Here is a 27,578-nt window from a genome sequence, read left to right on the forward strand (position 1 = left end):
GTAAGATTGCACTATCCTGATTCAACTGCCTGGGTGCTTGCTGGTACCATGGTCCAATTTTATCAACCCTAAAACCAAACAACAAGGTGCACAGTTATATAATATGGGTGTGACACCAATCAGATTAAAAACATAAGCTTCCTAATGCTACAAACCCTGAAATTTTTATTCTCATGTTCTGGATATAATAAGCTTGCAATATTATTGTTGTAATTCTACTCCAAAAGTGAGAAAGAGAATGGGAGACTACCTGATATATGATTTTGCATGTATATATTGTCTAGAAAAGGGTGGAAGGTGAGAATTATTTACTTAAGTATATCTACAGTTCCCTGATTCCAAGAGTATTTTCAGGCTTGGAAATAGTTGTGGCTACAAAACTACTTGAAAGATCAAATGGAAACATTTAGCACATTATCTACCTTATTTACTTCTATTGTATCCTTATTTATCTCACTTCCCACAAGAAAGTGGATCTTGAGATAATGAAGCCATATTTAGGGACTTTTCATGTTTGTTTCAGCAGTGTTTAGTATATATAAACTGATTACAATAAGCTGTATTCTGACTCTTGAGAAGCTACCTTTTTTTGCCCCTGTAGATTACAGTTTCCATTAATACAAGACTGCTTCATATTATGTTCAGATCCTACTTTGAGCATATCCCATGTGTGAACATCCAGACGTTAAAAATAAATACTAACATTCTCAGATACATTAAAGGTCATGCACTTTAATCAAAAAGTCAAGTTAATAAACATTTATTAAGCATTTAAATGAGCCAGGCACTGAGCTAAGCCCTAGGGATATTAATAAAAAAGACTAAAAGACCTTGCTTTCAAGGAACTTATATTCTGATGGGGGGAGGCGGGGTGGTGACATTGTTTAGAAACAACTAGGCACGTACATACATGTTGTTTAAAGAGTTATAGGAACGCCCTCTGAGAAAGGAAGGTATTACCAGTTGGGGAGACTGGGAAAAACCTCTGGCAGAAGGTAGGATTTGAGCTGAGTCTTCAAGGAAGTCAAGAAAACTCGGGTGAAGGTGAAGGGTCAAAATATCCTAGGTACAGGGGGCACCTAATGAGGTACAATATTATTGTGTTTGAGGAACTGCAAGTATGCCAATGTTACTAGTAAGTATGGCACATGGACAATAAGGTGGAAGAAACCTGGAAAAGTAGGAAAGAGCCAGGTTATGAACAGCTTTGAATGCCAATCAAAAGAGCTTATATTTGATACTGGAGAACAGAGAGCCACTGAAGCTCACTGTGCATGGATGTGACATGGTCAGATCTATGATTTAGAAAATAACCTTGGGCAGCTAAGCAGTGGATGGAACAAAGTGGGAGAAAAGGAGGCAATTTGTGACAAGTTTCTTTACTGGTCCTTGAAGACTGCTATGCCATGCTCTTCTTTCTCTACTACTGTGCTATTGCTGGTGGCTGGTGGAAGGAGTGAAAATCACAAGACTGGGAATCTTGGCCCTGCCACTTATTACACTTGTGGTCTTGGACAAGCCTGGCCTCAATTTCCTCACCTATAAAATAAAGGAGTTGGATTTTATGACCTCCAAAGTTTCTTCTAGTTCTAAACCTATACTCCTATAAGATGAAATATACAAACATTTAATAGATGGAAAATAATGGGGGGGAAATTTCCTCTTAGTTAAAAATTAAGATATAACTATTGCATCAATATCTGGGTTGGTTTTTGTGCATTTTAATTGGCTTTTGCTGATAAATATTTCAATGGGATATAATTTAAGACACTGATTGTGAAAAGCTTTAAAATGAAATTTAATGAGTTGTATCCATATATTTTATTATTCTTTAATAGCAATTGCTAAATTCAATTTTATCTCTACCACTCTTCCTTTTCTCTCAGCTGGCAGAGTGCTTTTTCTTTCTCCTCTCCACTAAAACCATTTCTACAAACCCCAGTTCAAATATCATCTCCTGCATAAAACTTTCTCTGACTACTCCAGCTTACACTAGGCTTCTTCACCTAAACTCCTAAAGCACATGCAAATTGTGTTGTGAATTACAGATTCATTGAATGTTCAAGCTAGAATGGACCTTAGAAATCATTTAGTCCAGACCATTATTTTTTATAACATTTGATTATGTATTATCTTCTTTTCTGGTTAATTTCATATTACTAAGGCATCCCTCATATAAGCTTGCAAACAACTCGAGGGTAAGACCCAATTAGAATCAAAATTCCAAAGGATCTCAGTGGTCATCTAATCCAATCTGAAAACATATACAGAATTTGCATTTATTAAGCATATGCTATGTTCCAGTTTCTGTGCTAAGCAGTGGCAATGCAAATATAAGTGAACAAAACAGTCCCTACCCTCAAAAAGCTTATGTTTTAATGAGGGAAAGACAAAACATAAAGGAGAACTAGAAAAGAGCTCTTCTGTAGTGGGGGAGAGGGAGGGAAGGGAGTAGAAGAGTAACTGTAGGTGCAATGTAGCAGGCAAGGAGGAGGAAGAGCCTGGAGAGAGTCTCCAAGTGTAAGTGAGGTTAAGTAGGGCTGGGTCTCTCCTAAAATGGCAGATCCTGGGAGAGAGTTATCCGTCAACAGAAGAGGGCCTCATAGACAAGGTTTCTCCTAGATATGACAGAAGAGGCTGGAGAATTCATCTAGTTCATCTACCATCTAGTTCAACGTTCATTTACCATCTAGTTCAACTATCATCTAGTTCAACAAGGAATGAGAAATCCCTCCTAATGGAACTCCCCCAAATGGTCATCAATCCTCCATTATCTGATGCATTTCAATAATTGAAAACTAGTAAATTTCCACTAGATGAACTACGATCTCAGACACTAAAAGAACTGGCAGGAGTGGTTACTGACTGAGCCAAACTCAGTGGTTTCTGAAAGATTATAAACTGGGATAGACATCACAAGAATATAGAAGATCAAATATTAATCCTATTTTCCAAAAAGGAAAGAAAATAGAGTCTACAAATATCAGATCAGTGAGCTTGGCTGAAAAAAATCTAGATTAGATATTTAATGATATGGTTGGTGAACATCTGGAAAGGAAAATGTTGATTACAAAGAACCAGCATGGTACCATCAAGAATAGGTCATGCAAAACTAACCTCATTTCCTTTTTTGGACAGGATTACTAAACTGGTAGATGAGGGGAATGCTTTGGAAACAGTTTACCTAAACTTTAGCAAAGCCTTTGATAAGATATATTATTCTTATGGAAAAGATGGAGCTATAAAGATTAGACAATAATACAATTAAATAAACTCAGAGCTAGTTGGATGGCTAGACTTGAATAGTTGTAAAGGTTTGATGTCAAAGTGGCAGGAGGTCTCCAGGGGATATCCCCAAGAATCTGTGCTTGGTTTTGTACTGTTTAACATTTTTAAAAAATTAACAACTTGGATAAAATACTTGAGAATCTACCTACCAAGACACATACAGGGACTATGTGAATACAACTACAAAATAATCTAAGTAAGTAGAGAAATATTACTTGCTCATGGATAGGGAGGACCAATGTAATAAAAACATCAACATTATCTAATTAACTTATTTATTCAGTGCTATGCTAATAAAACTACCAAAAGGTTAATTTACAGAGCTAGAAAAAAAAGTAATAATGAAATTCATCTTGAGGGACAAAAGTTCAAGAATCCCAAGACAAATAAAGGAAAAGAAAATTGGGGGAAATGGAGGCCTTGCAGTATCATATCTCAAATTGTATTATAAAGCAGATATCTTCAAAACATTTGATATTGGTTAAAAAGTAAAGATGTTAATCCATGGAACACAGTATACAGAAGCAAATGAACTTAGTTGCCTTGTATTTGATAAACCTAAAAACCCTAGCTAATGGGTTAAGAATGCTGCTTAAACAAAAACTGCTGGAAAACTGGAAAGCATTCTGGTAGAAGCTAGACATAGACTAAGGTCTCACATCATGTGCCAAAAGAAGAAGTAGATGGTTTCATGGCAGACATTAAGGGTGTTATCATAAACAAATTAGAAAAGCAAGGAAGAAACTGCATTTCAGATCTATCAACAGAAGAAGAAATCAGGACCAAACAAGGTGTTGAAATGATCATAGAAGATAAAATGGAAAATTTTGATAACATAATTTTAAAAGTTTTTTACATAATCAATGCAGCTAAAATCAGAAGGTAAACATGATCTCAGATAGACTTAAAGCTAAAATAGATTTAATTAAAAGAAATAAACAGTAAAACTACATTATAATAAAAGGTACCAAAGAAAATGAAGCAATATTAATACTAAATCTATATGCATCAAATGCTATAGCATCTAAATTTTTAAAGGAAAAGTTAAATGAATTACAGGTAGAAATATATAGTAATACTATAATAGTGGAAGACTTTTTTCCCTCTCAGAATTAGACAAATCTAACAAAAAAAAATAAGAAACAAGTTAAGGAGGTAAATAGAATCTTAAATAAGTTAGACATGATAGATATCTGGAGAGAATTGAACGAGAATAAAAAGGGATAAAACTTTTTCTCAGTGGTACATGATACCTTTACAAAGACTGACCATATATTAGGCCTAAAAACTTAAATATATGTATATAATCTATATGAATACTAGTCATTCCCCAATTGATAAATGATCAAATGATATGAACAGGCAGTTTTCCCATGAAGAAATCAAAACAATTTATAGTCATATGAAAAAAATGCTCTATATCACTATTTATTAGAGAAATAAAAATTAAAACAGCTTTGAGATATCAACTTACATCTATCAGATTGGCTAAAATGATAGAAGGGGAATGTGATAAGAGGTGGAGGGGAAGTGGAAAAAATGGGACATTAATTCACTGTTGATGGAACTTGAACTGATCCAACCATTTTGGAAAGCAATCTGGAATTATGCCCGAAGAGTTAATAAACCCTTTAACCCAGCATTACCACTATTTGGTCTATTTCCCAAGGTGATTAGGGAAAAGGGAAAAGAGCGTACATGTTCTAAAATATTTATAGCAGTTTTTTGTGGTGTCAAAGAACTGGAAATTGAGGGGATGCTCATCAATTGGCTACACAAGTTATGGAATGGCTAAACAAGTTATAGTGTATGATTGTGATGGAATACTACTGTGCTATAATAAATGAGGAGCTGATTGATGTTAGAAAAACATGGAAAGACTTTCATGAAATAATGAAGAGTGAAATGAGCAGAACCAAGAGGAACTGTACACAGTAGCAGCAATACTGTTCTAAGAACAACTTTGGGTGACTAAGTCATTTTGGCTATTATAAATACTCAAATCAACTACAAAGGACCTATAAAGGAAAATGCTATCCAGATCTACAGAAAGAAGTGATAAATAGAAGTATATATAGTATGGTTTTACATATATATACATTTTTGTATCTAATAGTGGCCTTCTCTAGCTTGGGGTGGGGAGGGAGGAAAAAAAGTTCACAGCAGAGAACAAAAGAAAATTTTGAAGGAAGCACAGAAAAGCAGGATAGCTTCGAAAATGATGAGTAGTATTTATTAGATAGTTTTCACTTCCCAAAAAAGATAAACAGTGTGAAATGGAAAATTTATGGTTTTATATTGAATTCTCTTTTTATGTTGTGCTGTGTACATGGGAATGTTCTTACTTTTTTTTTTTTGGTCTTTTTAAGTTCAAAATGAATAAAAATTAAAAAAGAAAAGAAGATGCAGGGGGCACATGGTAGCTATCTTCAAGCATCTGAAAGTCTAATGTGTGGAGAAAGGACTAAATTTGTTCCACTTGGCCCCAGAAAGCAAAACCAAGAGCAAGAAGTGAGAGATGGAAAGAGGCAAACTTAGGCTCAATGTCAGGAAAACCTTCCTAACAATTAGAGCTGTCCAAAAGTAGAATGAGATCTACAGAGGTGGAGAGAGGGCTCTTCATCTATGGAAATTTTCATGCAGGAGCTGGACAATGGCTGAATATATTATAGTAGAGACTTGTTTTCTGTGTGGGTTGTATTAGATGACTGCTAACGTCTTTTACAACTTTCAAATTATGTGATTCTGTGACCTGACAACACATTTCATTTTTGGATAGCTGTAGCTGTTGAGGAATTCTTCCTTAATATTGAGCTAACATTTGACTCTAACATCTCTATAGGTATTTACTACTGGTCCTAGTTATGCCCTCTGGGGCTGAGAAAAATAAGCACAATTCTCCATGTACATGATAGTTCTTTAATACTTACTTGAAAACAACCATATCTTTCTTCTTTCCAGAGTAAACCTTCTTATTGCCTTTAAATGCCTCTTCTACTTTTATATCCCCTATAGTAACTAGTACAATGCCACTCAATTAAAAAGTGCTTTCTGATTAACTGAACATTAGGCATCAGAAGGTCTGAATAGTGTAGGCGTCTATCACTGAAGACCTACAGGTACATTTCCTGACAACTTTCCCCTATCTGAAAGCAATTACACAATGGTTGTCATTTCTATAATCAGATGAAGTAATTTCCTTTCATGTATTTATTAAAGGCTTATAGACATTTCAGAAGCTTCAACTACTTAGTACTGCATACTTTAAAAATTATCTATTTCACTTCCCCTCAGAGATCAATATTTATTGATTTTATAATTTCTTTTCCACATGCGCAACTAGACAATTGATCCCTGTGTTCCGTTTTGTATTTCTGTATTAGGAAAACTGTTGGGGTGAGTTGATGTAAACACTTACATAAATGTACTCTGTATCATTAAATACTATTAATGTTCTGTGAGAGTACTATCAAAGAGTTAAGTTGCAAAATCAGTCAATATGAGCTTGTTTGGAGTGATACAATGTAGAGAGTATTTTGCATTTCATTATCACTTAGTATGTGTTCTACTTTCTTTGCTTTGTTGAGCTATGGGGGTAGAATTTCTTTGGAGTCAGACAGAAATGGAATTAGGTCTCCCACTCATGTGGTTTCAATTAGGTTCAGTTAAAAATAGCTTGTAATAAAAGGGTTTTCATTTCCAATGCTTCAAGACTTTGGTACTTTTAATCCAAACAGAACAAGAACTACCTTTGAAAAACTACTTAATATATTTATTAAGCAGACACCAAAAACAAAGGACCTTACATAACTACCCAGTGCCGACTCCATAAGCAAACATCTTTTGGTTTGGTGCACAGTGATATCACCTTCCAAATTCAGCTACACATAAATTCAGTTTTCCTTTTCAAAGCAAATGGCATCCTGTAACAGCATGCTAAAGAGAAGAAACTTATTTAACAGACCAAAAGGAAAAGATGAAAACTTTTTAACAGATAATCTGAATCTGGAAAGAAATATATCTAGCATAGCCACAAAGGTACTTCTCATTGAGAATCTGGACCAGGATCACTGCCACTCATTTCAGTCAGGTAAGTTCAGGCTTCTCTTCATATGCTAATCTTGAATGGCAATGATAAGCTGTCATCATACTCATCTGTCATTATGATATCTAGGGGGAAAGAAAACAGAAAGTTACTCCAGAGTAATTCTGGGGAGTCTTACTCAAAATTAAATACATAAATTATCAGTTATTATAAGTGGGGACATGGGGGGAAGCCTCTCCCATGCCTTCCCTTGGCCTATTCCCAAATAACCCTGGCCACCCAGAGCAAGTGGAAGGAATGACATGGCTGTTCATACCACTTGGGAAGAGCTGGGACTTACCAGCTTCAAGCCTTCTTGTGAGATGGAGGGGTGCCGGGCCTTATTGTCTACTCTACCATTGTGTCCTAAAATCCTCCAGATCTTACCACAAACTCTGCCAATATACCCCTAAGACCCATGAAGATTGCCATCTTTACTTGTTACTGCACCATTAAGATATCTGAGCTATTCCATCTGTACTACAGCTAAACTTATATGTACTGTGTCCCTCAATTGAAGGATAAGTACCTTTAAAACAAGGACTATCTCATGTTTTCTACTTGTATCCCCAGTGCTTGGCTTGACACATAATAAGTGCTAAATACTTCTTCATTCATTTATTCATTCTTTCAGTTGTAGTCAAGATATTGGCCAATGAAGACCCAGTCCTTAGAGCATGTGCACACTGGATGGAAGATTGTGAGTAACAATATTAAAGAGTCTTCCCAACCTCTCAGGGTTACCTCAGGGAGAAGTAGCTAGGTCTGTTCTGGTGAACCAGCCTGCAAATTCGAATCAGTGTTGGATAGTATTCACAGAGTCCATGCTGGGACCCACTGGGGAGATTTCCTACCTGGGACTCTCTGGATTGGTACAGTAGGTTTTCTGGTCTGTTTCCTGACAAATCAGACCAGTTTCTCTCTGATAACTATTGCTTATTTGAATACTTACATACTGTTATCTGTTCTATTACTGTGGCAAGTAGAAATACTGCAGCTAATATAAGAAGCGTGGATTTTGCCTCCCTAAAAATATTGATTCCTAAGTCATAAATGTTCAATTTTCCTTTTGCTTTAAAAAAAGAGCAGGACCGCTTGCCTAAACCTTTATAGACTTTAAAGTCAATAGGGGAAGATTTGCCTGTTAGTCTAGAAATCTGAAGTGATCGACCCCAAGTGCTTAAGCCATTTGAGGAGTACCCTACCTCTTCAGGGCTTACTTGATCGTGTTTTCTTTCCTCTTAAGCTGAGCTTGTTTATCCCTCTCAAATTGAATTTGTTAGTCAGTTGGGAATTCCAGTGGGGAAATTTCTGGTGCCCATGGGGACTCAAAGGAAATTTTCCTAGATCTTCAAGGCCTATGGTAAAGATACTGGACTTTGTCCAGATGTCCAGCTGGATTTTTTATGTGTTTCAGAGATCCTTGAAGACAAAATGTAGACGTTCTATGTTGCTTCTGGGACCCAGAAAGAGTTAACAGGTTTAAACGCAAGTTTGGAGGTAGATCCAGAGTGCAAGATCTCTTTAGTGAAAGAGGGAGAGGATGAGTGTATTGGAGCAGCATTTGATTATACTACACAAACACCAAACCAAGGAGATTTGGTTTTGTACCTGGGATGACTTCCAGTTGACTCTAGTTCCCAATTCCCTCTGGGAAGACTACCACATGTTCTTCCAAGCGCTGCAGGGACTAGCTTTCCCTCGAAGGCAGGAAGCTGGATTTTCTGTGACTTTTTTTTCCCTTTATTATCTTTAGGTCAGGGAAGGCCATTTCAAACACCAAGACATTCCCTTATTACTAAGCAAGCTGTAACATTTTTCAAACTTTGTCAGGTTTTTTTTTTGCTTGCTGAATCTGCATAATTCTGTGTGATTATTTGGGAATAATTGTGATTTTCACCTTTATGTGTGAGACCACATAAGATCTGTACTACAAATGAAATGACAATACTTATACCTCTACAGACCCTAGAGAACTGTTGTGGAGTGGGGTACAGACTTTTCAAAAAGCCCCTTGGCTGATCTGATGAAGACGGTAAATGTTTTAATGAGGGGAAGAATGTAATGTGGGAACTGGCCAATACGGGCTCACTCCTTAGAGCATACCTAGTATCTACCTATTGCCAAACCAACTGCAGGCTCAGTGAGCATGCATCTAGAAATCTGTGATGGAGGGTCCCTCTCCCTACCAATTCAGACTATGCATGGGTATCTTGACTATTTTCAGATGGCTTACTATGTAAGTGAAGAAAAAACTTTTAATTTGCTGTACGGACAAAACTCAGTATGCACTCTAGAGGCTATAGAGCCAATGAGATCTCTCTCTCTTCCAAGACAATGACAAAAGTCAGACCTGATGTAAGCCTCTGGGTGTACAGAAAGGCAGAAGTAGCAGAAGTGGCAGCACCCTACTACCAGTTGCCCTACGTACTCACTCGGTTGCTGCTTGGCTGTGAATCCTTGGTAAATATCACCTCTGTCTCTTTTGTTTGTATTTATTCTTTTTAAACCTCAGTATATCTGGGATAGAACAGATCAGATGACCTTATGGCTTTTGAAAAGTTAAAAGAGCCACCAGAGGCTGACCAGGTGGAGTCCACAGCAGTGTGTGCCAGCAGCTTGCAGCAGCTGAACCAGGTAAGAAGCCAGTTCTGGGGAATGACTTGTTTAACCAAGCCTAGCAATAAACTGATCCAGTAGCTGAGAAAATGTGTCCTGCAAGCAAGGGAATGACATGTCTGTTGCCTATGCAACACCCAGAAGTGAACTTGATGGAGGAAATGTTTTATAGCAACTACTTAGTCTGAGCTAAGAAACCAAGTTGGCAAAGGAGGGTGCTCCTAACTTGGGAGATTTCTGTAGTACTCTGCTTTTTTGCTCTATTTTCTCAGTAAATATATCTCTTTGCAAAAGCTAATTGATGTTTAACTTGTCAGTTAATACTGAGGAGGTGATAATTGGTTGACTGATATCAAGGTGAATACACTGGATGCTTATGAACAACAGTAGTGGAAAATCACTCCCAACCTCTCACAGTAACCCCTAGAACAGAAAGAATAAAAGCACTAGCTATGCTTTGGAGATCCATCCTGCTAGTCTATGTGAAGTTGGAGAGAAAAGTCCCCAGAGCCTCATTCATAAGTAGCCAGTTATCAAGCCAGCTTTTTGTAGGATTTCATTTTACCAATGTCTGTTTCTAAGGGGAGCTAAACGGCTAACTGAGAAGAGAAAAAAAAATCATACTAGTTGTTTGGCATCCGTGATCTCAAACTAATTATATTGATTTTTAAAGAGTAAATCTGTAAATCAAGTATATGCATTATGCCACAATTTTTTTCTTTTGCTCTTTTAGAAGGGAGGAAAAGAGGGAAAGATGAGAAGAAGCAAGTAAGCCAGAAAGGGAGTAAGCTAGAGCCAGAGAGCAAGTGAGCCAGAAAGTAAGTGAGCTTACAGCCAGAGAGCAAGTGAGCCAGACAGAAAGCATGAGAATAACAAGAACACGAAGTATGCACAAAAGTGAGTGAGACAAAGAGAATAACAGAGTATACCAGAGAACTAGGGGGTGGGGGGAAGAGGTGGAGAAGTAGAGAGAGAAAGAGTTAGCTACAGAGAGCAGCAAAATCAGTCAGTGGCAAAAAAGAGAATACTCTTCTAGGTAATATTATACCTCAGATATTATGATGACATAGGCTACTAAAATAAACACCCAACAATTCATATTGTTATTTCAAAGTCAGATATCAAGCTTATATAATGAGGTCCATAGTAAATTTTCTTTTCTTTTTGAAAGGATTTCTACTGATTTTTTTTGGTGGTACCTACATTTTTGTTTTTTGGTTTCATGAAACATTGAGTTGTTGAGTTTTTTGATTCTTCCTTTATTCCTCCCGTTCCTTTGATCTGTTTTCCTATTTTTAACCAGTACCAAATAATTTGAAGAATAACTGCTATATAATTTGAAACTTGGAAATACAATTCACCTTTCATTCCTTCTTTTCTTTCATTATATCTAGATTTTTTGTGCTTACAAAGGAATCTTGCCTAGTTCTATAAAGCATCATGTTGGTATTTTGGCATAGCACTAAATCTATATAATAACTTCAGTTGTTCTGTCATTTTTATCATTATATCCAGCCATGATCACTGAATATCCATCTATCCATCCATCCATCCATCCAATTATCTAAGCTGTTCTTTATTTCTTTAAGGAGCACAAATATAGAGTATACTGTGGGAGATTGAATCCCAAATATTTTGTTCATTTTTGTAGTTATTTTGCATGTGACTTCCCTTTCTATTATTCCACCTTAGATTTTATTGCTATATAGAAATGCTATTGATTTTAGGATGTTCATTTTGTAATTCGCAAAACTATTGAAGCTAGTAATAATCTTAATCAGTCTCTGCTAATTTCCTATGATTTTAGTTTTGTTTTCTTTCTGCCTTTAATTTCTTACTCTAATCTTACTCAAATAAGAAAATATTTATATAGAGCTTAGCATGGTGCTTGGCACACAGTAGGTTTAAATGCTCATTCTCTTATTGCTACTGATAGCATTGCTAAAATAAAGTCTGATAACAGGGACATATTTACATTATTTTTTGTTTGTGAGGAAAGCTTCTAATATTTCCCCAATGCATATAATGAATGCCTTTAGTTTTAGACAGCCATTTGAATTATTATTTTTTAAAAAAAGATCCTTCTTTGCCTGTGCTTTGTAATATATATGTATACACATATACATGTGTGTATACATGTATGTGTATATATGTATACACACAGATATATGAATTAATAGTGTACTCTGTCAAAGGCTTTTCTTGTATCTCTTGCTATAAACAGGGCAGCTAGGTAGTACAGTAAATAGAATGCTGGGCCTAGAGTCAGGAAGATTCATCTTCCTGAGTTCAAATTTGGCCTCAGACACTTACTAGCTGTGTGACCCTGGGCAAGTCACTTAACACATCTGCCTCAGTTTCTTCATCTGTAAAATGAACTGGAGAAGGAAATGGCAAACCACTCTAGTATCTTTGCCAAGAAAATCCCACAATGGGTCATGAAGAATTGAACATGACCCAAACAGCTAAAAAACTTGATATAATCATGTGTTTTGGGACATTTTTGTTTTAGTCCAGCACCAAATCACAGAAAAAGGGTTGGCAATATTGATGTGTAAAGATCTGTAAAAATGATGTATAAAAGATACTACAACATGATCATTTTAAAGTGTGAACAAGAACTCTGGGTATATCAGAATGGAAGTAATATGACAGGATGAAGAATGATAAGCTATGACTCCAGGTGGCCTTTAAAAAATCAATACACTGAGGGGCAGCTAGGTGGCGCAGTGGATAGAGCTCCAGCCTTGGAGTCAGGAGAATCTGAGTTCAAATTCGGCCTCAGACACATAACACTTACTAGCTGTGTGACCCTGGGCAAGTCACTTAACCCCACTGCCTAACCCGCCCCCCCCCAAGTCAATACACTGAGTATGCAGACTTGAGGAGTATCTTAGGTCCTGATAAGACATGTAGAAGACATATGGAGCTGGAAAAGGGGGGAACTATGAGAAGTTACTTGGAATTAGGAGAGCAGAAACCCAGGTGGAAGACACCATCACAACGAAAGGGAACAAAACTCTGGAAGCCAGGCAGCATGGGCATATCAGACAGGAGGAGTTCAGTAACAGGAGCCCAGTTACTGAAATTCCCATTGCATAAAGCACAAGGCAGTAATCCCATATCTGTTTTCTTCCCGAGTTCTTTCATAGGAACCTGAAAATTTTTCCTCTGAGAAGGGGGAAAGTCTGTTTATCTTACTTTGTTTTCTATATAACCATGATAACCATGGACATTTGCTAACGTATACTTAGTTGAAATAAAGTTGGGAGGAGGCAATTGAGGGGAAACATCCTCAGAGAAGAGAGAGAAATAGATCTATCATTGTAGTATTTTGTCAGAAGCTTTGTCTCTGGCTGGGATAACAGGTTCTTTGATACAACTTCACAAAGCGGAGAAGGAACATTTATACTAGGAAACCCAACTAACTAAGGCAAGGAGTCAGCAGTAGGTAGGGGAAAACAGTAGTGGTTAAATCATCTGAACACTACACTATCTTCTTAACATATCATTATATAAGTTGTTTCCCAAATATTGAACCATCCTTGCATCTCTAGTATAAATTCAATTTGATCCATAATGAATGATTTTTTGGATAAAATTCTAGGGTTTTTGCTACGATTTTATTTAAAATTATCAAATTATTATTCATTAATGATACTGATCTATAGTTCTCTCTCCTTGCTTTTGCCTTTTCTTATTTAGGTTTTAGGACAACATTGATCTCATAAAATCATTTAGATAGAATGATTTCTTTCTTAAATTTTATGAATAATTTGTATAAGTATTAATTTTTATTGAGAAAAATGTGATAGAATTCTTCTGTAAAGTCACCTCGATGAGTTTTCCCTCCTTTAGTAGTTTCATTAAAGCCCTTTCAATTTCCTTTTCTGAAATTGGATTGTTTAATATTTCTATTTGGTGTTCTGTTAATGTGGTTATTTTATACTTTCGTAGATAATCCTCTACTTCTTTTAAATCAATTCTTTTTTGCCTATTACTATATATAAAAGGTTCTGATTATTTTAAAATTTCTTCTCTGTATGTTATAATTTTACCTTGTTTATTTTTTACTTTTTATTTTGTTAATTTGATTTTCCTCCTTTTAAATCAGACTGGCTATAAAGGTTCATCATTCTTGTTTCAAAGAACCAGCTGTTAGGCTTATTTTTTTTTTAACCAGTTCAATGGTGTTTAGGTTTCAATTTATTTCTCCTCTAATTTTCAATATTTCATCTTTTGTGGTTATTTTGGGCTTATTTGTTAGTTTTCTAATTTTTTAAATTGTATATCCAGTTTAAAGAGTGTTCTTTTTTCTATTTCATTAATGTATATTTTTAGGGAAGAAAATTTTTCCTCTGAGGACTGATTTAGCTGCACCCTTAGATTCTGATATATTGTCTTTCATATAGTTATCAAATGTTTCTATGATTTGTTCTTTGACTCACTCATTATTTAGTATTCTGTTATTAAATCTTCATTTAGGTTTTTGTCTTTTTGCTTGTGTTCTTTTTTTTCCTTTTTTTGAGCTAGGCAATGGGGTTAAGTGACTTGCCCAGGGTCACACAGCTAGTAAATGTCAAGTGTCTGAGGCTGGATTTGAACTCAGGTCCTCCTGACTCCAAGGCCGAAGCTCTGTCCACTGTGCCACCTAGCTGCCCCTTTTGCTTGTGTTCTTGCATTAACTATGGTTTTATTGAGTTATAGTCTATAAATAGGCTTAGTATTTCTACTTTCTAATATGTAGAGGTGGCACAGTGTCCTGGAGCTTGAGTAAGAAAAGTCAGGAAGACTTAAGTTCAAATACAACACTTATCAGCTATGTGCTTGGGTAAGTCACTTAACCTCGGTTTGTCTCAGTTTCCTTAACTGTAAAATGGGGATAACAATAGCATTTACCTTCCAGGATTATTGTGAGGATCAAATGAGATAGTATTTGTAAAGTGCTTAGTACCATGCTTGGTACATAGTAGGTGGTATATAAATGCTAGCTACTGTTACTGCTACCATTAATTACTACTACTACTGCTACTGTTATTACTACTACTGTTGCTACTATAACTAGCAGAGTCCTGAAGTTTTGCTTCTTTCTGCTTGTCCAATTTGTCCTCACCTCCCCGCTGAATGTCTTCTTTCATGTAATCTTACTCTATTTCTTCATCTGATTTTATTCAATGGTTAGAACTTCACTCCTTCCTAACCTAGATGCTTTGCACCTAGTCTAGAAGAGCAGCTAGATGGTGCAGTGGATAGAGCTCCTGGCTTGGAATCAGGAAGACCTGAGTTCAAAAATAACCTCAGACACTTACTAGCTGTGTGACCCTGGGCAAGTCACTTAATCCTGTTTTGTCTTAGTTCCCTCATCTGTAAAATAAACCGGAGAAGGAAATGGCAAACCACTCTAGTGCTGTTGCCAAAAAAATGCCAAATGGGGTCATGAAGAGTTCACAACTGAAATGAATGACAACAACAACATCATACCCAGCCTATTTATAGCTAGTTTACACATTTGATTGATTATGTAACTCAGTCAAAGGTATTCTCATTTGACAAATGTAGCAGGGCTTATAGAATTTGGGGTTAGAGTTACAACCCTCTTACATTTTAATGTTACTGTTGATTTATTGTCCATGGTACCTTTAAACATAATGTCATCTCCTTATTTATTTCTATTGATGTTATGAATTTTTATTTTTGCTTTGTTTGTTATTTGAGTATAACTCCTACTTTTTAGGATTCGTCTGGGCCAGTCAAGATTATGTGACATTAATTTGTAGTGGAAGCAGTGAGCACAGTTTTATGATTTTCTCTAGTTTTGTTCAGTAGTAAGTGAATTGGAGCAAAGGCAATGGATAGTGGGAGCAATCTAAGGCTGAGGCTTAGTAGGACAAGATTAGTGACAAGACAAGGGTGCAAGGGTTTTGAGAGAAGAGGAAAGTGTAGAGTTCAACTGTTTTGCTAAGGGATAGAGAAGGAGGAAGTAGAGTATAGCCAGTTCAGTAGTGATGGTGTTGCAAAGAATTGAGAGGTGGAGGGATTGGAAGTCAACGTGAGGATGAAGAACAGGGTTAGCCACTGCAGGGCAAAAGGGAAAATGGAATGAAAACAGATTATGATCAGATAAAGAAATTTTAGAATTCATGAACATGGACTTTTCCTTTGTCTCTCTTATTAGTATGAATTTGTGATGAAGGTAATATTGGATAGAAGTAATGGTTCACATTATCCAGTGACTCCAAACAGTGAGGTCTAATTCTACTCCTGGACCTCATTTTCCATCTCAAGGATCATACTAATTCTTGGGTCCAACTCCCCTGTTCCCCCAATTCCTACCATCTGGGTACCATGTGATCCTAGGAACTCACAATCCTTTCTTCGACCTAGGATGTTGTCTGTGGAGGCCAACACTTTTTCTGAAAAACGTGGCCTCCCAATACAACTTCCTCCATAAGTAAATTTTCTAAGAGAAGAATGGGATGAGCTAGATTGGTATACTTAACAAGGCAGTAAATTTGTATTTCAAAAAGAAGCTAAAGGACCTAATGAGTATTTCCACCTTTAACCATACAGTTATTTATTTTTTTTAAAAACACAATACTTCTAACTAATGCAGACATCTCTGAAAAATGAGTCTTTTCAATAAAAGTGTGAACAAGTACATTTAATGATTGGCAATCTTTTATTACATCTCTTTAAATATTATATTCATTGATATAAATTAGTTTTGAAACTTAACCCCCAAAATATAAGTGGGAAAATGTATCTTAGGTTTATGTGAAAAATGTTTTGTAGTTACTATTCTTACCATGTGATCTTAGCAAATTCCTTTGCAAAAAGCTAATTGTCTCTACTGGCTGTTTATGAGTATCACACTAGTTGGGACTCATAAGGTTCAGTAGTAGCAATGGATACCTGCAGGGTATCCCTGGACCCAAGGTAGCAGCCACCTTCAGGGGACTGAAACTATCACAAAGACTACAAGTTGAAGGAAATATTCTGGAGAGACTACTACGTATAAATGTACAATAATCTTTCCAAAGGCCCAATTTCTGACTTGAATATTAAAATAACTTTCAATAAAAGTGTTAAAATAGTCTTTTGGAAATACAACTAGTGGTTTATTGCTATAACAACAGGAGAGTAGTATGTGGAGAAAAACAACAAAAACAGGATTGGAATAAGTTTGGATCCTAATCCTGGCTTTGGTTACTACGTAGCTATATACCTTTGGTCAAATTCCATCATTTTTCTTGGCCTCATTTTGTTAGCTTTTCAATAATGGAGTTGATTACATCATCTCTACGGTCATTTCTGTCCTCCAGCTCTAGAATGCTGTCAACTCTCTATGACCTCTACTTGCCACTTCAATCCTTCCTCTGTCAGGTGCTTATTACTTACGTGACCTTGAACAATTCATTTCATCTTTCTTGGTCTCAGTTTTCTCATCTGTAAAATGAGGCACATGAATTCCACAAACTCCAAGGTCCTTTCCAGTTCTAAATATATTGTCAATCAATCTGCTTATATCCTTCACATTCTTCAAATTGTCCATGTCTCTCAAATCTTTTTTTACCAACTATTTGTACATAGGAAGGATACTGAATAATTACAGGAGTCTTAAAAGACTGTAAGTGAGCTTTACTTATCAGGCCCCGCTACATCACTGCCAAATTTGCTAGGAACCTCAACTTCTAGGACTAAAATTAGCCAGGCGGGATGCCTAGCCAGCATGTGGTTTTGCTATTTTTAGTTGGGGGGAAGGGTGGGAAGAGGACTGGGGAGAGGAAAGCTAGGGAAGGACAGAATGCAGACTGGAGTAGGCACAAGTTTAGATTAAGCCTAGAAAGGACATAACTCTCTGATACTTCTAAGTTACACATCCTTATGGTATAAAATAAAGACATTTAGTCTTATTTTCAAAACTTCATGAACATACAAAAGCTATAAAAGCTAATTTCAACTATATATTTGTATATTTTTGGTTCCCAGATTTTGTGAATCATTTCATTTGTACACAAGTAACAAAGTTGAATGAGAGCAAATTAAAACAAGTCTTATGGTTTTTCTTGATATTCCATTGGCCTATATTTACTTTAGACTATAACTATCACTCATTTTCAAGGAGATATTTACTGTTCTAGCATTCATATTTAATGTGAGGCAGAATAGTTTAACTAAAAGAGTGCTTGATTTGACATTAGCCAATACCTGGGTGCAAATCACCTTCTCTGAGCCTCAATTTGCTCAGCTATAGCACTGGGAAAAGTAAATCTGTACTTCACAGGGCTATTGTGTAGATCAGGTTAGGGAGTATATGTAAAGTGCTTTACAAGCTTTAAACCACTATGTAAATGTCAGCCATTAGTATTAAAATAACCAGCTAATTGCACTATATCTAAGTTTAGTAACTGCATGGCTCATGATGAAATAATTTTGCTAGCATATAATTGTCTACTCTTTTCAGTATTTTATATGTAGCTTGATATTTGCCTCAGAAATGGAGGCAATGGAGTTGTAACAGAAAAGAACTTAAACCTAGGGCTAGGCGCTTTGCTAATTGGCCTATGGAGATGTAACATTACCACACTAAGTAGAACAGCTAATTTATTTTAACAAGAATGCACCTCCTGCTTAGAGCAAAATAATGGAGCACAAGTAAAATATCCATCAGCAGAAAAAAATTAAGTACTCCATTTGTTTTTACTTGATTTTAAAAAAGGCATGCTAAATTCAAAATCTGAAAATGAAACAAGAAAAATTCATGGTATAACTATTTGAGACATCTTACATTTTACATAGGACATTATAATTGGCTGAGAAAGTTACATGCTAGCTATTACTGATACTGATTTTTTTTTCATTTTGGATTGAGAACTACTACCATTGATGAAGAAATCAAACTCTTTTTTTTGTAAAGATCCTAAATATAAACACTAAGTAGAGTTGTGCCATCCAGTGGTATGTGGAGATGATGCAATGAAAATGTCCAAATATTGATGTGATAAGAAATTCATAACTAAGCTTTAAGAATCAAACTTCAATTCAGTATATTTTTATGCAGCAATTCACATTGAAATTCCCCACATATTTCAGATGGTCAAGGACGGAATGGGTCAATGTAATTCTCAGAAAATAATCACAACACCCATCCTGGCTCTGCTTCTCATTTTTCTGACAGGGTCATAATGCCTGAGCTGCCTTCTTAAGCTGGAAGCTCCATCAGTGCCTGGGGCTTTCTCACTCTGGCACATCCCTCCATCCCTATAAGCCCTCTCCTTTCACTGGCGAGTTCTTCCTAGAACTTCCATTTAGAGGAAGGGCCCAGGCTGGTCATACTTTATGCTTCTCCTGGCTCTGCTTCTGACTCTTCTGACTCTGCCACTATCTGTCCCACAATACCTCTCCCCCTGATCTTCAGCTTCTTTTTGTGTGTTGTCTTTTCTCATCTGAATGTAGCACAATGCCTGGAACATAGTAAGTTCTTAATAAAAATACCTGTTGTTATTAGAGTAAAATAAAATTGTTTATTATAAATCTACTACTAATATTATCTTAAAGTCTCTACTTGGTATGGGTGTTAAGGAAAGAATAGAGATTTTGGAATTTTGGATTTTGGTTTGAGATACATTGCTGAATGACCTGGAGCCCTTATTGTCTAGTGACTCTTGTTCTTTTTCACCACAGATCAACCTCAGTTCTTCCTAAGAGAATAATATGGAAGCATCAAGATGTCATTATCCAACTTAGACTGTAAAGAGACATGTACTGATGAAGGAAATGAGAGCACATTATGTATGATAAACTGAAAAAGGTCTTGCAAGAATAGTTAGAAAATATATAGAGAATTGAGTCAAATTTATAAGAATACAAGTCATTCCCCAATTGATAAATGGGCAAAGGACATGAACACAGAGTTTTCAGATGAAGAAATTAAAGCTATCTATAGTCATATGAAAAACTGCTCTAAGTCACTATTGATTAGAGAAATGCAAATTAAGACAACACTGAAGTACTACCTCACATCTATCAGACAGAAAAGGAAAATGATAAATGCTGGAGAAGATGTGGGAAAATTGGAACACTAATACATTGCTGGTGGAGTTATGAATCGATCCAACCATTCTGGAGAGCAACTGGAATTATGCCCAAAGGGCTATAAAACTGTATATACCCTTTGATCCAGCAATGCCACTACTACGTCTGTATCCCAAAGAGATCATAAAAGAGGGAAAAGGACTCAAATGTACAAAGATATTTATAGTAGCTCTTTTTGTGGTGGCAAAGAATTAGAAATTGAGGGAATGCCCATCAATTAGGGAATGATTGAACAAGTTGTGATATATGAATGTAATGGAATACTATTGTTCTATAAGAAATGATGAGCAGGAAGATTTCAGAAAAACTTGGAAAAACTTACATTAACTGATGCCGAGTGAAGTGAGCAGAACCAGAAGAACATCATACACAGCAACAGCAACAATGTGCTAGGATCAACTTTGAAAGATTTAACTCTTCTTAGCAATACAATGATCTAAGACAATTTCAAGGGACTCATAATGGAAAATGCTATCCACATCTAGAGAAAGAACTATGGAGTCTGAATGCAGATCCAAACATACTATTTTCTCTTTTTTTTTGTTTTCTTTTTCTCATGTTTTTTTCCCTTTGGTTCTGATTCTTCTTTCACAACATGACTAGTGTAGAAATATATTTAATATGATTTGTACAAGTATTGCCTATATCAGATTGCATGCTGTCTTGGGGAGGAGGGAGGATAGAGAGGGAGAAAAATTTAGAGCTCAAAATCTTATAAAAGTGAATGTTGAAAACTAAAAATAAATTAAAGACTAGAGTTAAGAGTTGCTAAAGCTCAAAATGAGCTGAGGCCTGCGAAGAAAGATAAGGACAACAAAAAGGGTTTTTAAATTTTATTAGTGAAAAAGGCAATATTAGGGGAAAGTAGGGATAGGATGCTACATTGGTATAGATGGGATGTGGATACTCAATGGAGAATAAAGGCAAATTTGCTGAACACTTCTCCTATTTTTGTTTTCTCTGCAAAGGAGAATGATCTTTGGTCTGGACAAGACTAGTTCTCTTAATGAATTCAAAGGACCAGGACCATATGAACTATAATCCTGAGTAATGAAAAAAAAAACCTGATAGATTTGGTAACTGAGCCATTATTTATTAAAATTTGAAATATTGTAAAGAATGAGAGAGGTACTATAGGACTTGAAAAGGTGTAAATATCCTATTTTTTTAAGAAAGGAAGAGAATGGAACCTGAAAGAAATTGGCAAGTAAACTTGATTTTGATTGTTGTGAAATTCTGTAACATATCTTTAAAAAGATGGTTAGAGAAAAGGAAGCAACGATTATAGAAACAGCATGGCTTCATCAAATGCAGATCATGCAAAACTAAAGTTATTTCCTTTTTATTGATAGTTTTACAAGAGAAATAGAGTTTGCCTAGATTTTATCAAAGCATTTGGACAAAGTCTCCCATGTTATTACATGGAAGAAAATAATGGAGGAATAATAACATGGAAGAAAAAGATGGAGGAATTTGAGCTAGATGATAGAATGGTAAGTTTGGAAGTGATTGTAAGTTTGTAAGTAAGTAATTGATCATAAGTAAGATTGTAAGTAAGAATACGTAAGTTTGATAAGAATGGTAAGTTTGGAAGTGATTGACTGGAGAGATCCAAAAAGTAGTCTTAAATGATTTGACATCAACTTGGAAGTTTACAGTGGAGTGCCTCAGGGATTTCTCTTTGGCCCTATGCTACTTAGTTTTTATTTTGGAGGCAAGACCTTTATATAAAATACTGAAAAGGACAAACAATTCTCTAAAAGGAAAATTATTCCATTAATGAACCATGTAGTTATTGAATTTAAGATATAATAACACTAGCTAGTTATCTAATAATAATAGCTGATACTTATGTTGTACTTTAAGGTTTGTGAAACTCTTTACATATATAACTAATTTGATCTACACACAACAACCCTGTGAAATAGGTACTGCAGATTTAATTATCCCTGTTCTATGGCTGAGGAAACTGAAGGCTATAAAGGCAAAAATAATCATTTATATCACCTAATCTCTTGCATCTAATCCTGTCTCTTTACCTGAAAAGTTATCTCCTTAGATTAGGCCCTCATTGTCTCTGTCCTAAACTATAGCAATGGTCTCCTAATTGATCTCTTTGCTTCAAAAATCTCTCCATTCCAACCTATCTTCCATGAAGCTGAAAAAGATATTTTTCTTAAGTGTAGATCTGCCCATATTACTCCAGTGATCACACTCATTAAACTCCAGTAGTTCCTGTTGCCTCTTGGATAAAATATGAATTTGGCTTTCAATATATCTTTCCATCTTCATCATATACTATTCGCCTTCTCACATTATAGAATCTAGCCAAATTGACATCCTCTATGTTTGTCATACATGACACTCCATCTTCTGTCTCCATACTTTTGCAATGGCTGTCCCCCATGCCAGGAATACACTCACTCCTCACCTGGATCTGAGAATAACTTGCTTCCTTTAAGATGTGGCTCAAGCACCTTCTACATGTTGCCTTTCCTGTTGCACACAAATAGTAAAGTCCTCCCTCATTAACTCTCTCATATTTAACTATCTTGTACTTTTTTGCCTTTATCTTACATGCATTTATCCTATATATTCACATATTATATTTGAATATATTATATGATACATATATATTAATATATATATATATAATCATATATACTATCTTCCTTTAAAGGATGTAAACTCTTTGAGGGCAGAGACTTTCTCATTTTTTGTCTTTGTCTCCCTAGTACACAGCACAGTGCCTAGGACAGAGAAGGTACTCAATAAATACTTATTAACTAATTATAAAATTTGCACATGACAACAAAGGATAGCCAATACACTAGTTAATAGAGTCAGGACTCAAAAAGATCTCCATAGGCTATAACACTGAACCAAGTTGTCCTAAAAAGTTAACAGATACGAGATGAATGGCATGGCTAGACAGTAATTCATCTGCATAAGATCTGATATTTTTGTGGATTTCCAATTCAATTAGTCAACAGTGCAACATGGTAAACCAAAAAGCTAGAGTGCATTAAGAGAAGCAGAATGCCCAAGATGAGAGAGATATAATAGTTTCATTGTGTTCCTGTGATCAGGACACATCTAGAGTACCTATGTTCATTTATAGGGCCTACAATTTGGGAAGAACATTGAACAAGAGAAAAAGACCTTGTCATGGTCCTCAGCAGTACTACTAATACCTTGCTTTGTTCAAGATGAAACAAGTATTTGATTGGAAATATGAAAGATACTTTTAATTGAAAACTACTTCTTGAGAATTTCTTGAAGTCTAATATACAGTCTTAGCAAATTAGATTTCTGAATAAAAAAATTTTAATATAAAAGGGTTTTTAAATTTTATTAGTGAAAAAGGCAATATCAGGGGAAAGAGCAATTTAGATTCCTGAATAAAAAAAATTTAATATATGCTTTATTTTTGTACATTCATGAGATTAGCACAATATATTGCCATTCAAAATCTAAAGACTTTTATTCATTTATCCAGAAAATACCTAAGTACTTATACTGATAAAGCACCAACCTAGACATGATGGGGCAGGGCACAATAGTAAGTATAACATCAAAAAGTAAATTATATAATCTCTACCTTCTAGGAGTTTCCAATCTAGTTAGAGGAATCAGACACCTACACAGGTAGAAAGTTTAACAAAGCAAGAGTTAACATTCTAATGCAATAAAACAAGATTAATATAAGACAATAAATAATTCAGTGTCAAGTGATAGTGATATAAGCAATAAGTAATGCAGGAAGATAAGTTCACTATGGGGAAATTTTTACAGAAAGCTTGATGGAGGAGGCAGGATTCTAGGTGGGTCTTGAAAGATGAGTAGGATTTGGATAAGTAGAGACCAAAGGGAAAGTATTACAGGAAGCAAAATAAAGGAGAATGTGAACAGTTTATGTAGGGACTCATTGGGCTGTGGAACAAAGCGTTTTTACAGGGAAGAACATGAGTAATAAGGTTTTAATGATAGGGTGTAACCAGATAGTTGAAGACCTTGAATGACAAGCCAAGGTGTTTGAACTTAATGCTGCATACAACAGGAATTCAACGTATGTACTGGAGAAGGAGAATAACAGGGTAAATACAGTGCTTTGCTGAGATTAATATGGCAAAGGTATGTACAATGGATTATATGAAGATGAGAATGGAGGCTACTAAGGTAAGGCAATAAAGGACTAGTCTTAGGTGGTAGCAGAGTAATGGCAAAGGATGAGACAGTATGAAGGAAGGACTATAAAAGAAGTCAACTGAAACTGCTAACTATTTAGGTATGGAGTTCAAGGCAAAGAGAAATCAAAGATGACTTCAAGGTTTTGAACACTGGGAAAATGGGAATACAATTTATTGAAATAGGGAAATAAATAACAACTGATATTCCTAAGAACATTGTTTATGAAGTACTTTACATTATCTCATTTTATTTTAACATCACCCCTGAGGTCGATGTTAAAGGTATTGTCTTACTTTTACAAATGGAAAAAATTTAGGATGTGGGGGCGAGGGGTAAGTGACTTCTCTGTGGTCACACAACTGTAGCCTTACCTCCAGCAAAGCTTGTTGGATCACTGAAGGACAGTCTTATGATGCTCTATAAGGGTAGAGAGATGAAAATCCTAATTGACTGAGACATTTTTGGGAGATGAAATATCAGTTCAACTGGGAAGAGAATGATCACATTGTCCATTCGGAGCAGTCTCTTGGAGAGCACAGACTTTTCTCCATATGCCTACAGTTCTTGGGGCATATAACTGTCTTTGCTACTTAGAATCCACAGCCTTGCCTCTTCTTGACCTACCTCTCCACCTCCATTCCTCACTCTCAGAAGTCTCTCAGCCAATCAGGAGTCAAATATCTCTAGCCTTATATCATGGGACTGTCTTTCAGGGGACCACCAAGCCCATATGGCGGGGGAGGGGGGAGGTCAGAGGCAACTAAAAGTCAGAGGCAAGATCTGACTAAACGCAGGTCTTTCCTGATTTCAGGTCCAGTGCTCTTTCTCTTACATTATATGGCTTTCCTATGACGTGTGGGACCTAGCTGTTTGGTGGATGCAGAAGATGAACTGGGTTATGCACATAAAAAGTCTGAGGTAACAATGATATAATACCTATTTAATGAGTAAAATTGTGTCACTGGTGGAAAATTCTTATTAGGCAGGGACTATCTGTAGAAATGTCTGCCTTCTTGTTGGCAGAAGCTATAATATGATGTAATATTGTGTTGGTGACCTTAAAAAATGGTCAGCAAAAATAACTTTATTAATTCAGTACTTGGAAAATAAAACAAAGGCTGTTTATTCTTAGATCTGCTACACTGGATTTCAATTACTTTATTGGTCAATGACTCACATGATCTTACAGAGGAATTTACAAAACTAATACGGGGTAATGGAAATTCTGGGTACATATGTTAGATATATCTCCAAACCTTTCAAAGAAAATTATTATAAAAATGAAGCAAGGATAAATTTTCTATAGATATTAATGAGTGCTTGCCAAATGATTTAAAAATTTAAACCATTAATTCTTTTATTCATTTCAGTGAGTTATTTTTCAAAAGCTGAATATTAAAAACTGTCTTACTATTTGTCTTCTCAAAACAATTTTATTCTAATCTTCAACCCAATATAATTTTGTATTCTCCCACAGTGTTAGGTAAAAATAGCATATTTCAAGGCATGGTTCATAAAGAGACATTCTTATGTCCTAGGCTCACTCCTTTCTACTTTATCCCTCTCTTCCACAAAATTCTACTTCTATGTAATTGACTCCTAAATCTGCACCTCTATTCCCATCCTCTCTCCCAGTATCCAGACCTGCATCTTCAGTGATCTACCAGACATTGCTATGGACATCCTGATGGTACCCTAAACTGTTATTACTGTCTCTCTCAGAATTTGCTCTTCCTTTGGACTTCCATATTTCTTTCAGTGAGACCACCATTCACTCAAACAGCTATGTTTTAAAGCTTTGATATTCTCTTTGATTGTTCTCTCTCCCTCCCACCCCATATTTGATGCTGCCAAGCCCTGTTGATTCTCTAAAGTCCTATTTCCACTGTTACAACACAAGCAGATGGCCTCATTTGTACCTGCATAAATTCTTGCAACAGATTCTTAACAAGCCTTCCACCTTCAAGCTCTGTTCCTCTTCAATTTATTCTACAAATACACGCCAGGTTCATTTTTCTTATATAAAGATCTGATTAAAGGTTCAGTGAAGATGGTGAAGATGAAGCAATACAATCTAGCTCCCCTCCATAAATACTACACAAAGACTTAGAAAATGACCAGACCAATTCCTCACTGGGAAATCAAGGAAAAATCACTGAATCATTTTTCTAGCCACGTGGGCATAAGAAAATAAATGTCTGCCTACCCTACTGATAGAGCCAGTAGGGTGCTATGTGGAGCCTTCTAGTTCTGAGACTAAACTTGGGCCTGGGGCTGTGCAGAAGGGCAAGATGAAGTCCCAGAAGATCAACCATAGAAAGGGCTGAGTTGGAACAGGGAACAGAAATAGGTACCAAATAGCAGCTCTGTTGCTTATATACCAGAACTAGGTTACAGATCCAGTGCAGACCAAGTAGAGTCATGTCCCTAGGGGTGGCTAATCAGAACAAGGAGAAGTCATGGGCCTGAGGTTGTGTACTGGGCAAAGAGCAAGAAAAGTGAAAAGAAGCCATGGGGCTCTGAACCCTAGAAGTAGAGTGGGGTTTCAGAGCCAGTTTCCAATACAATCTGAAGCCTGTAGCAGAGTAACCAGGACAGGAGGCTAAGACCAAGGGTATACTGCAGTTTTGTCAATCTGAACCTGCAGAACCTTCAGCTAGCTGACAGTGGTTCAGTACTGTAGCAGTCTACTGGGACTTCATCCAGAAGAAAGCCTAGAGTTGTGATGTAAATTCAAGTCAAGAGCTTGTAAAACTCAGATAAGGAGGGCAGTGATCAGATCTTTTCCTTATTAGACCACTTTGTGAATACTGAAAGCTTTCAGGTCTCCAATTTGAATTGGTCTGGAGATCCACAACACTTGCAAAGTCTCAAAAGAAAAACATAGCTTCGGCCCAGGTTCAGCTAGGATTCTTGGAAGAAGTGAAGGCAAGTTTTTTTTTTTTGAAAAGGAGTTAATTATTATTCTGTAAATGAAAAGAGAGCATTAGGGTGAACAATTTGGAAAAGAAATAAATCAAAGTTATGGAGGAAAGAATCGGGAAGAGAATTAACAGTTTAGCACAAGAGGTGCAAAATCTTACCCAAGCAAGAAACTTCTTGAAAAATAGAACAGACCACTCAGAAGTTGCTGACTCCGTGAGACAACAAGAGATATTAAAACAAAGTCAAAAGACTGAAACAATAGGAGGCATCTCATACCAAAAACAACTGATCTGGAAAACAAATCAAGGAGAAAAAATTTAAAAATCATTGCACTACCAGAAAGCCATGGGTCATCATATTACACCATCACTTAGCA

General features: G+C 36.0%; 1 protein-coding gene across 1 annotated transcript in view; it reads right to left on the reverse strand.

The window, feature by feature from the left end:
• Positions 1-7,373: 7,373 nt before the first annotated feature.
• MEIKIN (meiotic kinetochore factor) overlaps positions 7,374-27,578 on the reverse strand; it is a 163,073-nt gene continuing 142,868 nt past the window's right edge. Inside the window, exon 16 of the mRNA XM_020991161.2 lies at positions 7,374-7,458. Coding sequence (XP_020846820.1) covers positions 7,397-7,458 — 62 coding nt within the window. The 3' untranslated portion in view covers positions 7,374-7,396. The remainder of the gene's footprint in view (positions 7,459-27,578) is intronic.

The sequence above is a fragment of the Phascolarctos cinereus genome, unplaced genomic scaffold (assembly GCF_003287225.1).
Source record: "Phascolarctos cinereus isolate Bilbo 61053 unplaced genomic scaffold, phaCin_HiC Scaffold_2;HRSCAF=192, whole genome shotgun sequence".
Lineage (NCBI taxonomy): Eukaryota > Metazoa > Chordata > Mammalia > Diprotodontia > Phascolarctidae > Phascolarctos > Phascolarctos cinereus.